Source organism: Egretta garzetta, unplaced genomic scaffold (genome assembly GCF_000687185.1).
Source record: "Egretta garzetta isolate BGI_Z169 unplaced genomic scaffold, ASM68718v1 scaffold50, whole genome shotgun sequence".
Taxonomy (NCBI): Eukaryota; Metazoa; Chordata; class Aves; order Pelecaniformes; family Ardeidae; genus Egretta; species Egretta garzetta.
The window spans coordinates 4,081,435-4,093,508 of NW_009258613.1; the positions used below are offsets into that span (position 1 = coordinate 4,081,435).

General features: G+C 42.9%; 1 protein-coding gene across 1 annotated transcript in view; it reads left to right on the forward strand.

Moving 5' to 3' along the window:
* The first annotated feature begins 2,689 nt into the window (after positions 1-2,689).
* The window catches only part of CCN4 (cellular communication network factor 4), a 64,636-nt gene continuing 55,251 nt past the window's right edge, over positions 2,690-12,074 (forward strand). The window contains 1 exon segment of the mRNA XM_035903441.1: positions 2,690-3,208. Within this exon segment, the coding sequence (XP_035759334.1) occupies positions 2,690-3,208 (519 nt within the window).

Sequence of the window (12,074 nt, forward strand, 5' to 3'; positions counted from 1 at the left end):
GTGTCCCACCAGAGGTTGTGCAACACTATGCTCAAGAGCAGCTACTACTTTTAATGCCCAACAGCAGACCTTGAGGGAAGGTGAGTGCTCTATATCTTCAGAACTTATGTCTCTATAGGCTGTTTCTCTACTTTTCACAAATAAAAATCCATAATTTTTTTATTATAGCTTACAGTGTGAGGCATCTACTTCTTTTTCCTGCCTGCAAAGAAGGGAGTTTTTATTATTCCTATTTTACAGCCAGATAAGTACAATAAAGACCTGGTATAACTAGCCTAAATCGCAGGTGGTAAAAACCTCTTCCAGCTTTTCAGCAGGCTCTTGAGTTTCACCTTGCGAGCAGTGTCATACTTACAGCCCTGCACTGTAGCAGTCCAAATGCAAGCCTGGCTGGGAGAGCTGTAAGCCCCCAAACTGTCTACCTGGGCTTCTTTCGTCATTTGCTTCTCTCCTCTTTTTCTGTCATCTTGGGGGGGGCCACAGGAGGGAGTTGGAGTGGAAAGCCAGGTAGATTTTAATGTATGGCAATGCAAGAAACTGCTCTTTGGAAAAGATAAATTGAAGGACACCACATTACCACCCTGATCTTGATGCTGCCATAGGTCAGGTCTATGGTAGAAAAGGTTTGTGAGGACACTTCCACTGGGGTAGTTGGTCCAGCTTGTACTAGTGAAGAAGCACTCCTATTACTCATGAGACTCCAAAAAAAAAAAAAAAAAAGGCCCTTTTCATCTATAACAGTGGTGCTTTTGCCAGTACAGAAATGTTTCAAGAAATCCACATTCCCCAACTGATATTGGTTTCATTGCAGCTCCTGAGTCAACAGGAAATGCTGTCCTGGAAGAGTCCTGCTCTATATCCGCAGCCGCTCCTTGGCCTGCTGAGGTTTAGGTTTCCAGCACACAGTCTCTTTCCTGCCCCCACTTCCTCCCCTCTGCAGCTGCTTTTTCTGTTCTCTTTAACCCCTAACTATTTATCTCCACTTTATACAATTTCTTCACACTGTCCATATTAATTTCATGCAACTGTTGTCCCTCACCTTCAAGCTGAGCCTCTGATGCAAAGCCAATAGCTGGGGTGCACTGCAAAGTCTCAGCAAGGTACCCCTCTTCTCTCCAGATGACTGGCACTTAGCAAGGAATCCAGTCCCTGATCATTTTGGCTTCTGTGCACTGATGCTGTCCTGAACTGTAGCAAAGCCTAAGAGAAATGTTTTACCCACTGTGCTTTGTAGTTGCACTGTTGCGTGCCATTGTGCTGCCGCTGCGTGGAACTTGGAGATACTCCATTTTCATTTTGCATGAAATTTACTTCACAGTTTATGATGACTTTGAATAGGAAAATAAGGAGAGAAAAAAACCTTCAAAATTAAAATAGTGTTTACATTGTTAAAAGGTGCTTGGGGAGTCAGTTTAGTGCTAATTAAAAGAATGGAGCTCTGAAGAAAGGGGCTGATTCATAGCCTCAGAGAGAACACTTAGTGGTAGCAGATAAAAATATAATGGTGATAGTGTAGGGGAAAAAATAAACAAATTTAAACTGCACTGCAGTGGTGCCTGAGATGCAAGACGGTTAATTCCCACTCAGCATTTTCACCCATCCACCACAGTAAATAGATCTGTGAACAAAAGCGTGCTGAGATAAAAAAACCTGCTTCGCAGCTGACATCAAAAGAAAAGGCTTTTTTGCCTAATACATTGGAGACGTTGTTTGAGAACAATTCATCCAAGTGAAATTCTGACCGCTTGTACTGCAGCCAGATCAGGAAGGCTTCTTGGAACTGTCCAAGAAAGTGTCTGGCCCTGGAAGCAGCCTGAAGTTCTGTTTTGAGTACTTTGAAAGAAAACAGAAGGTCAAACAGAGCTGATGTCTCCTCCCACTGAAATCCACAGCAAAGATCTCTCTGACTTCAAGTCAAAGTCTTCCCTGATGCAAGCTTTGGACAGTGAAGGGCAAAACAAATGTGCTGGCACTGCAAGGCCACTGAGCCCCAGCCTTAAAAGGAGGGGGTTGATGCAGGGGTGAGCCTGGCCCACGGTGAGTTTAGAAATAACTGGGGCATAACTCCAAACCCCCATCACCCTGTGGGCTGCAGAGCAGACAGAACCAGGGCAAGAGGTAAAAGCATCAAATATCAGATCATGATATTTGATAACTAACTTGGGTGTTCACTTCTTGCAACAGGAAGGACCAGATATCCAAATGGGGGGGACATGAGTGGGGAACTCCTTCACAGCATCAGCCAGCGGCACTGGGGAGGAGGACCAGGGCTTGGGTTAAGCAGGGTGCTCCACTGAGCACAATAATGCCCAGAAGGTTGGAGGTTAGTGCAAGTCTCCCTCCAAGTGTGTGCATCACACAGCCAAGCCAGAGACTCAATGCAACTGAAATATTTCTCTGATTACACAGGGAGATATAAGGACTTGGGGAATAGGGTCCAAAGTGACAACACTCACGTCATTACAACCAGCTAGAGAATAAGCCAGGCCAACCAGAGCAGCAGCAAATGTTCCTTAGCTGCCTTTCAAGATGAGAACCAGAAGACAAACCACCTCAAGTGTATGTATACCAGTGCACGCAGCAGGGGAACAAACAGGAGGAACGGAAGCTCTGTGCCCAGTCAGAAAGTTATGGTATCATAAGAGTAACTAAAACATGGTGAGACAACTCCCATGACTGGAAGATCACAATGGATGACTACAGGCTGTTTTGTGAAGACAGACAGGGAAGAAGAGGAGGAGGAGTCACACTCTATGTTAAGGAAAATGTTGAATGTATAAAAGTCAACTACGGCGACTGTGGAAGCCCTATCGAATGCCTCTGGGTCAAGGTCAGAGGGGTTGTCTCCAAGGGGGATCTTACAGTAGGCATCTGCTACCAACCTCCAAACCAAGACGATAAGGCCAATGAAGCAATATTTGGGTCACTTAAGCAAGCTTCTGGTCAACAGAACCTGATTCTTATGGGTGACTTCAACTACCCAGACATTTGTTGGAAGAACAATAGAGCAACTCATATGTCATTGATCAAGTTCCTGGCATGCGTAGAGGACTGCTTCCTCATACAAATGTTAGACGTGCCAACGAGGAATGAAGGACTGCTGGACTCAAACCAAGTAAACCTGTTTCGTAGTATCTCGATTAGTGATAGTCTTGGCTACAATGATCACAATATTGTTGGGTGTGGGATCCTGCTGAGTACACTAAAGGTTGGTACTAAGACAAGCTTTTAGATTCTAGAAGAGCAAACTTCAGCTTGCTCAGAGCTCAGTTAGGAGAGATTCTATGGGAAGTTTTCATGGAGGATAAAAGAGCTAGCAAGTGCTGGGAGTTTTTCAAGAACACTCTCTTGGAAGCACATAAACATTTCATCTTCTTTAAAGGTAAGAGAAGTAGGCAGAGCAAGAGACCCCAGGGATCAATATTGGGCCCAACACTGCTTAATATCTTCATAAGTGATCTGGATGGTGGGATCAAGTGTATCCTGATGAAGTTTTCCAATGATACCAAACTAAGTGGGGAAGTGAACACTGGAAGGGAGAGCCATCCTGCAGGAAGAACTGAATTAGCTGGAAGAGTAAGCTAATAAGAACCTTATGAAGTTCATCAAAGACCAACATAAGGTCTTGCACCTGGGAAAACATAATCCAGGAAAGAAGCACAGGCTGGGATCTACCCGTCTGGAGAGAAGCTCTGTAGAAAGGGACCTGGGGGTCCTGGTGGAAAACAAGCTCAATATGAGTATGCTGTTGCAGCAAAGAAAGCCAACAAGATTCTGGGCTGCATCAACAAGGGCATCACCAGCAGAGATAAAGAAGTCATTATTCCACTCTGCTCAGCACTTGTCAAGCCACACCTGGAATACTGTGTACAGTTTTGGTCCCCACTATAGAAAAAAGTTGTGGACATGCTGGACAAGGTCCTGACAATGGCCACCAAGATGATCAAAGGACTGGGAAGACTGCCATATGAGGAAAGGCTGAGAGAACTGGGTTTGTTCAGCTTTGAGAAAAGAAGGCTTAGGGGAGACCTTATCATCATGTCCCAGTATTTAAAGAGTGGCTACAAAGAACATGGGGACTCCCTTTTTACAAGGTGTCACACGGAAAAGACAAGAGGTAATAGGTATAAGTTACTCCTGAGGAGATTCCAATTGGACAAAAGAGGAAAATGTTTCACAATAAGAACAATCAGCCCCTGGAATAATCTCCCGTGGGGAGTAGTTGACTCTGCTACACTGGACACTTTCAAGATGCAGCTGGACAGGGTGCTGGGCCATCTTGTTTAGACTGTGCTCTTGCCTAGAAAGGTTGGACCAGATGATCCTTGATGTCCCTTCCAACCCTGTATTCTATGATTCTATGATTTGTTTTGTCCAAGTGGCTGCAGCCTTCACTGGGCACTATTTCTCTGGCTGTAATCTGAACCTGCAGAGTTAGTGGCATGTGAAAGATGTTATTTTTTATTACAGCTCTGGCGCCATCCCTGAAGACACACAGCAGGTATGATGAGTACAGAAATAACTTGCAGACACTGAAAGCCGCAACAAGACCTGTTATCTTAAATTCCAAAAACACAGAGTACCATTGGTAGCTCATGGGAAACTTTAAAAGCACTTAGTGGTAGCAGGTTTCTCAGTCATTCTTCTAGACAGCACCACTCTGCTTGCTTATAGCTACAGAAGTTCCAAGTCACATCCACGGATCCACTGCGCAATCCCAGTGAAGGACCTGGGAGGCTCTGTATAAGTCCTGGGATGAGCTGATAAGTGCTGTGGAGCCAGGCATCCCTTCACACACCTGACGAGTTTTCCCCACTACTTTTCAAGGTCATCTTGTGAATCATAGAATTATTTTGGTTGTAAAAGACCTTTAAGATACAGCTTTATTAACTGAAATGTCCTCTGCAGAAGCAGCATTAAGTGACATAAAAATAATCTACAGAGTCCTGACTAAAGCCTGTGACAGACGGGGTTGTTGGCAGTCTCAGAAAAGCATGTATCTTCTCAGTTATTAATGGCCAAAACTGTCAGGAGAGTTTAAAACTTTCCAGATCGTCATCCAGTAGCTGGTGAGTCAGACACAGCCTTCAAATGAAGAGCTGAAGTTTTCTTTCATTCTTCTTCTCTTCTTAAGGAATCCAAACATTCAAAGCTCTGAAAAGCCTCATACTACCATTCATGGGTCCTTTGGGATTAAAGGTTGTTACTTGATTAAGAAAAATAAAGTGTTGATAGAATCAACTGCTGCACAAAAGGCAGAAAAGAGAAAAGAGAGGAAGGATATGGCAATGTGTTCCTTCTTGCATAAATCTTTGGCTGTTTGAGGAGATTTTGTTGTGGACACTCCAGTCACACTTCCACCATGAAGGCTGAGGCAGAAATTTTCAGTCTGCAGGCCTATAATTTGAAATAGAAGAATACTTTCTCTATTTGTTTCCAAAGAGCAGTAAGCAAAATAGAAAATGCAAGTCTCGTTCTTTATCTTAAGTGACTGGAAAAAAAGCCTGTGCAGCAAACAAGAGTCCCTGAATCATTTGCTTTGCAAGCTGCTCAAGGGTCCTCATTTTTTCCTCATCTTGCAAGAAATCACAGATGATCTAATGCCAGTTGTTTTACTACTACTCCAAATTTCTGAACGGCTTCAGTCCTTTCTAATCTTCATCTAAATAGTGTTTTGAAATGTTTTATCCTCACAAAAATACTTCTGTTGCCTCTTCCTGTGTTCCCTGATATTGTTTATCATCCCTCACAACTAACCACTCTGAAAGGGAGGATGATGTGAAATGATGGTGATGATTCAGGGCCTTGGAAACACAGGAGCAATTGCCTGTCTTGCCACATGCTACCCTCAAAACAGATCAGCGATGACTGCTGCACTGCTGTGGTGTAGCATCATGGATGTGCAGTGAATGAATGTGTACAATAATGAGTGTATAAATGTGCTAGACTGCTGCCATAGGCGCAGCCTGGTCCCTTTCTTCTGAGGTCATGTCAGTACAAGTTAAGCAAACCCAATGCTGAGGCCAGCTGTCACAGTATGGCCCTTGGCTCTACTTTTCAACTTGTTTACTTCCCACACAAAGGGGGAATAATAAACCTACTGGAAATGGTTTCTGGCCTGTGCTAACTGCTGGGAATAGTTTGGGAGAATTTTAGTCATCTTGGGACAGAAACATGGCCAAGACCTTATTAATAATTCAATATTATAGAGTCAAGATTAAGTGCCCCAGGTTGTCCCCCACACTGTTAAATTTACTGGTACAGCTGTAGCCTGTAAGCTGTAATTAGAGAAATGTGTGTTGCATAGAAGATACATCAGGGTAGGAGGTCTTGTACTGCAATCAAGTAGAGTGGGACAAGGGGACATCCAGCACCCTCAGTACCACTTTGTATGACCACAGATGAAGGATCAGCAGGATCCCAATCCCCTAGGAAATACCCAGGAGAGGATATGTGGGAAGAGAAGAAACGATCCTTTCCTCCACTTGCACCTCCTAAAGTCTACAAGGTTTAACAGTTGTGAGACATTTAGGAATGTTACACTTTTCTCTCTACCAATGATGTGAAAATAAAAAAAAAAATGCCGATGTTTCTGACCTCTGCTCCAGCGGGGTCTCTCCAGGGCTGCAGGGGATCCCTGCTGCGGGCCTGCAGCACCTCCTGCCCTCCTCCTCCTCCTCCTGCGGCCTGGGGCTGCCTCTGCTGCTGCTCCCTCCCTCCCTCCCCCCTCCTCCGCCCCGGCCTCCTTTTCCAGCACCTGGGCACGGACACCTGATAGAAACACTCAGGGCCAGAGATTGGTCCCAGCTTTATTTAATTCACTAGTACAGGTGTAGCCACTGCAGGTAATGGAAAGAAGCCAGCAGCTCCAGAAAATGGCTCCATTTTCTAAGGTTTGCTAAAAACATCTCTCTTTTCCTCCTGTAACTTACAAAATGTTGGGGGTAGGTTTTCCTGGAGCCTTTTGAAGGGAACGGTCACCTGCAGGCGCTGGCAGAGGATGTGCCTCCAGCTGGACACGTTCCTCTGCGGGTGAGGCAGAGCAGCCTGGGGCAGGGCCTAAGAGCTTCTCCCAGGGCTGATGCACCTTGTGGATCAGATGTTTCATGGCCTAAAAGTCTACCGAGTGATTACTATCTATTTAAGGGGTGCCTGTGAGACGCCCCGACGTAGCCAGAGGAATCGCTCACTGAGATCCTAAAATGCCGGTGTGGGCAGGGAACTTCCCAGTTCAGATGGGCTCTTTCCCAGGGTGGACCATCCAGGTGAAATCCTAACAGTCTAATCTGCTGTAAGGACTGTCCACATGTCAGTCACCATGGTACCTACTTCCACTTTCCTCTTCCTTCACCCATCCTGTAGACAGAGCTTTGAATACATTTTGAATAAAAATTTGAAGTGACAAGTTTATTAGGGTTTGGTTTTTTCCTCTTAGTATTTTTTTTTTTGTTAATATGAAGAGTTATTTTTCCTTTGAGCCATGTTCACAGCTGTGTCTGAGTGTCTGTGTCTGGGACACAAAAGGAGCTAAGGAGGGGATAAGGAATTAAAGAAAACACATCTCAAAGATACATTTCCGACCCAGGCTTTGTCTTGAAGATGAGTTTTCATTTCACAACCATCTTTCAGTTTTGGGGCCTTTTCTTCAGAATGCTCTTTCCTGGGATTCCCAATTGCCTGACTTCTCTAGAGCTGATCAACATTGTACAGTTCTTAATGCATGAAGTGTCAAGAAGGTCTTGTTTTGTTTAGTGAAATGTTCATCTCTGACTGCTTTTTGCTGTACTCCCTTTGGCAGGAGACCTGGTTCCACATCGTTTTCACCAGCACAGTAGCCTGTCCTGCTCTCTGAGCAGCCCCTCTGACCTCTCTGAGCCTGAAGATTTTCCTTGCCACAAGAATCCCAAACACTCTCTTCTCCTCTAATGTGTGCACACCAGGATTCCTGGCTTGAGGCATTTGGCTCAATCACAGCTGCTAAGCTTTCTTGGAAATTCAACCACAGTTTCATAATTTCAAGGCATGTGCTCATTTCTTCTTTCGTGTTGAGATGAGAAAACATGGGTTTATGGTCTGCTGTGATGGAAATTCCACTGTGCCTATGGCCGTATGTTCCTTTTGTTCCCTTACTCAGAAAATGCAGGTGCTGGAGACTTTGTGGGCTTCTCATGTGATAAACACAGATTTATTCTTGATTATGTTCAGTGCCTGCACCAATGAAAAATTTCTCATTTTTACCAAAGTTAAATTTGTATTTTTGCAAGAAGGCATTTTTTTCCTGAGTATTATTAATTCCAGTGTAACTAACATAACCTGGAAACCTGGAAGCTGAACATTCCCTTTACTCCAATTTTTTACACAGACAAGATCAGAGAGCCTTTTAGTAAAAAAGAGATCCACTTCTGGATGTTTGCACTTGTCATCACATCACTAGTGTTGATTACTGTATCCAGTTACCTGTAGTAACAGACGAGACATCAGTAATCCCTCCCTGGCTGCAATATTTTTCAAAATCTTGTGGTGCTGTCAGATGTATTTAATACAGTGCATTGGTAAATAGTGTTCAGACTTTGTCGGTGCTTAGGGTTTTGGAACTGAATAACAATTACCCTTTTGAGGCTGAAGACAAAATGATCAGACCCCTCCTACTTAAGGCTGAAGACTTTTAGGGCAGACTCTCATTTTCGTTTAGCACATTCCATTCATTACTTCTGGCTGGAATTAAATAATCAATAATGCACAATCCTACACAAGTTGTAGGCATTTTAGATGTACCTAGGAGGCTTGTTTGAAATTGGATGCTTTTGAAAACCGTCCTTAATGAAAAGCCTACTGTCCTTAACACTTTATGTCTAATCATGCAACCTTAGCTACAGTGCCTTCTGCCAGGCTTAGAAGGAAAACTAAATGGGATTTGTGAGTGGCTGCAGTGGATGAATCGACCTGTTTAAAAATGCTCCTTTATAAAAGTCCTTCCATCCCCCAAAATCCTTGTGAACAATTCCAGTGATGTTTTCCCCACTGCATTGATTTTTATTTTTTTGTTCTGGGGGAACTTGCTGAGGATAGTTTTCTTTATTTTCTCAATTTTCTTGGTTTACATGTCTTACAACCTTACAGTGGTATTGATTTCTGAAAGGTTTGTCTGTGTTTTTCTGTGGACTAGCTGCCTTCAGCTCACTTTGTTACTGCTGAAATATCCCCCGGAAATTGAACTTTTGACACGTTTAAATGACCTCTCTAAATTATTATTCATACTTTTTCTTTATTTCAGAGCCTGGAGTTTTATGGCAATCTCTACCTACCAGTTATGAATGCAAAGTGTATGACTATGTCTACATATTTTAACTATCCTTCCTATGGTTACATGACTGTGGGTGGAGGGGCTTGTGTACAAAACAAGAGGTATAGAGAGGAATTACAAGTTGTCCATCTTGCAGAGAGAAGGGGACCTGGGACACAGTTCTTCAAAGGTCTTTATTAGTTCTGAAGGACTGAATTGGTGGCTTGATGAAAAATATGACAGAAATGTCTACAAGAGCCAGAGTTTGAACTTGGATTCCTTCAAGTTCTTATCTTAATTATAAAACAACCTTTATGCTCCAAGTTGTGCTTAGACAAATGTACTTTCACAAAGTTCATCTGCCATCTTTACTCCTTGTGCATTTCCACCCACCCTGTTTGCATTTGAGATTTTGTTTAGAATCTCTCTCTTCAGCCAGCATTTTTTCAATGTGCCCATGGAGGATCTGCTTTTGCAGTGATTCATGAGTGCCGGGACCCACCCACCCAGGGGTTGTTACTGGAGCCAGGCCAAGGGCTGTCTTCAAGCTATGTCTGCAAACACGGGTCAAAGTTCATGTTCATTTTGCAGGACTATAATTAGCACAGCAGGTTTAGACAGGAAACTGCTCCCTCTAGACCCAATTTCAAGGCAATTAGGGTTGCACTCTTTCACCGTGGTGCTTCTGAGCTAGACCCTGTCTGCCCCACAGTAACAATAACAACAGAAGTACCCATTACTGAGCATTGTTGCGGCTTGGCTTTGTGTGACGAAAGAAAGCATCTGTTCTAATTATACCTCAACATCAGACCAGGGGGAGCTTGTGGTGAGGATGGAGCTGAAGATTTTCAGTGTGTTTCTATTTTCCAAAGGTACTGGTATCTACATGTACTGCAAGTGGGAATTACTTGCACAGGGTAGAAAATCCATACGCAATCTTAGAGTTGTTTCCATCTTGGGTATACTGCCCTTCCAGTACTGCTCCATGGGATTTTGGCTTTTTTAAGATGACCGTGTGTGTTATAAGAACTGATTCAATAAGTAAAACATTTTAGCCCTATTGTCAGATCCCAGAGGGTTGCAACATCCAAAGTTCAGGAGCAGGACATCAGTGGGACCACAGAATTGTCCCTTGCACAGAAGATACACATTGTTTATGCCCTGCTTCAATGCTATTTTGAAGCACTCTTTCATGTAGGGTTTCTCCTCTGGCCTTTTGCAAAGGTTGGTATTTTCCCAGAACGCTTTTATACTGCAAGGCGTGCCATGAAGGCATACAGGGTAGAATTAAGGTCATGTAAAATAGTTAGATTATGCATCTGTTATGCATGTATTCCAAATAGTGAACTAGACTCCCTCTTTGGTTGATGTCAGAGGGAAACTGTTCTCATACTAAGATAGGTGTTTAAAATAAATTGGCTCAATCCCCCATCCCTGTCTTCTTCCATCGGCTCTGGAATGTCACTATGACTAGTTTAGCCTGGACATCTTAACATTTTTGTGGTCAAACTGATGAACTCTGCCTCTCTTGCTCTCCCACCCATCTACTATTCAGCAGAGGATTAGGCTAACTAGCGACTGGTAAAAATAAAAATGGAAGGAGAATGATATCATTAAAAAAACCCATGATTTTTGTTTTCCTTCAAAAGCCAGCTTTTGGGATTGTGTGATTTCGCAATGATTTGCCTGTTCTTTTTAAATAAAAGTACATTTCTAAACCTCATGGTTTGGTTGAAAAGGCAAATCTCTATACAAATGTGGAAGGTAAATTAAAACAGCCCCAAGTTCTGAGTGCAGAGCAGTATTAATGTTGGCCTTGTCCTGTGGTTTTTGAATCAGTGGTGGAACTGGGATTACTGCTGAAGAACTCTCAGAGAAATAATCTGTTTACTGTAACATGCTCATCCTCCATGCTGTGCCTGAGATACTGTGTCATTAAAGAGCAGCACTTGGAGCATGGACAACAACACAGATTGGAATCATATCTTTTTTTTTTATTTTCTGTGTATATGTGATATTTAGTTAAGAGTAATTCTATTCCTGGTTCCCAAGCAAATTATGATGATTAATAAATACTGAGAAATAAGATCTATGAGATCCTAACTAGGATTTTATAGGGGAAATTCATATTCAGCACACAGTAAAGAAGAAAAAAAACAACACAAAAAAGCTCTTCTAGAACAGCACGTCCATGGCAATATAACAAATATAATTAGTCACAGATGAGTAACTTGCCCAAATAAATTCAAACCCAAGAACAATAGAATGATAGAATTGTATATAAAACCTCACCGTCCTATTCCCCATAAACAATGACACAGAACCAAATATAAAAAGAGAACACATAAGTTTTGCCCTTAACTGGTCTCATCATGAGAAAAAATGTTAAAATACAAGGCTGATTAGACCCTTTCACGGTTCAGTCCACGATGGACTTCTCATCCCATGGCTGGGCTTGTACTTTTGCTATGTTTCAGCATCCTTTATTTTGGAAGACATTATCTGCTTTATTCCCAGTAAACCCCCATAGTTTTGTCTCAGAAATACAAGCTGGCAACACAGGTTCTACTTTTGAGCCTCAAATCTGCATTTCATCTCAGGACGAACGCATCTGTTAGCTGCCATGTAACAGGGGCTCAGCTGAGTACAAAACCAATGCCTGCCTCCCCACCCTCGCTAAACACTTCTAATGATCCATGGGTTAATTTTTTATTATATCCTGTCCTAAGAGAAGAGACTTTCTAAATCCCAGAACACAAAATATTTCAGCACCACAGGCTTTGTTGTGTGC